Source organism: Citrus clementina, unplaced genomic scaffold (assembly GCF_000493195.1).
Source record: "Citrus clementina cultivar Clemenules unplaced genomic scaffold, Citrus_clementina_v1.0 scaffold_3, whole genome shotgun sequence".
NCBI lineage: Eukaryota > Viridiplantae > Streptophyta > Magnoliopsida > Sapindales > Rutaceae > Citrus > Citrus x clementina.
In genome coordinates, this window is record NW_006262339.1 from 33,605,541 (window position 1) to 33,607,061 (window position 1,521).

The 1,521-nt window shown below is 32.0% G+C and overlaps 1 protein-coding gene across 1 annotated transcript in view; it reads right to left on the reverse strand.

The window, feature by feature from the left end:
* The window catches only part of LOC18049217 (probable LRR receptor-like serine/threonine-protein kinase At3g47570), a 5,096-nt gene extending 3,817 nt beyond the window's left edge, over window positions 1–1,279 (reverse strand). The window contains exon 1 of the mRNA XM_006442509.2: window positions 575–1,279. Within this exon, the coding sequence (XP_006442572.2) occupies window positions 575–947 (373 nt within the window). The 5' untranslated portion in view covers window positions 948–1,279. The remainder of the gene's footprint in view (window positions 1–574) is intronic.
* Between the last annotated feature and the right edge of the window lie 242 nt (window positions 1,280–1,521).

Genomic DNA, 1,521 nt, shown 5'->3' on the forward strand with positions numbered 1-1,521 from the left:
AGAAGAAGTTTCTAGAATTAATCAATTAAATCCAGATTAATTTATATTTATTTTATTATATTTAAGTACTAAGGTTGTTTTAACATAAATTTAATTGACTATTTTAGCCTCCTAAGGTAAAAGTACTAAAATCCTAAAAAATTTACTTAAACTAAACTAACAAAATGTATTTATGACCTATGGGGCATTAAAAATATTGAATTTTATTTTTAAAATATTATATTACAAAACATAAAACTATATGCTAGATACTATAGTACATGTTTCTTGGGGGTAATATAGTCATTTTACATTATAAGGATGAAATAGTCAAATTAAACTTAACTTGAAGCACCCGTAAATGCCAAAAATTGTTAAAAGACCTAAGTCATAAAAGAAAACTATTATCAGAATAATTTATTTAGTTAATTATCTGACTTATTGTTAATTTATAATTTTATAAGATATTGTGAACTTATTGCAATTATCTTATGGAGATGAGGGGGGGTTTTGCAAGAATATGAGCGGCAGTATTGCCACTCTATAAAATAAAAAGAATTATGCAGTCATGCAAATGCAAATATGCTGAACTTACCTTGCAGGTTGTTATGACGAAGATCCAAATGAAAAAGGTTGCTCAAATTTCCTATCCCTGAAGGAATATTTCCATCAATAACGTTGAAACTTGCTTGTAACATCTCCAATTTCGATAAGTTGAAGAGAGAATTTGGGATTGGACCAGTGATATTGTTATTACGAAGACTCATCATTTGTAATTTGGATAGGACACCAATCCAAGTTGGAATGCTTCCACTCAATTTATTGAAATTGAAACTAATGAATTTGAGTCGGCCTAATTTCCCCAATTCATTAGGTAGATGGCCATAAAAATTGTTCAAAGTAACATCAAGAGACATTAGGAATGAGAGATTTCCCAAGTGTGGGGGAATAGTGCCTCCGAGACCCATGCCTGAAAGATTTAAAGCCTTGACTCTTTGATGGCGTGAACCACAAGAAATACCAACCCAGCTTTATATTGGATGAGATATAGACCAATTATGTGCTAGGACACTCCGATAATCAACGACATGGGCTTTGAATGCAAGAAGAGCTGATTGATCTGTTGTTAAATTGTTTAAAGTCGTCATAGCTAAGCTAGCTATGGAATACTGTAACAACATAGGAACAAAGAAGAACGATAGGCGCATATTGGCCGTTTTTAATAGATACAGCAACATAATTGCTAGGTGAGATTGAAACAAGTTTGAAGTGAAGCAAATTAGCATATACTTATACAAGAGACATGAATTTGAAAACAAGAAAAGAAAAAATATACAGGAGAGTTGCAAACTGTTATATTTTGTCATTAAGCGAGTCGTCCAAGTAAACGCACGTATGGACTTGCAAGTTGTTAAACGTCGCTGTACTTGAACCGTAAACAAAGGGTGTGTTTGGTTGGAGGATTAAAAGTGGGGATTGGATTTTTTTTTTTTATAATTTTATCCTTATCTCATGTTTGGTGCTGTCAAGGGTATTGAGATT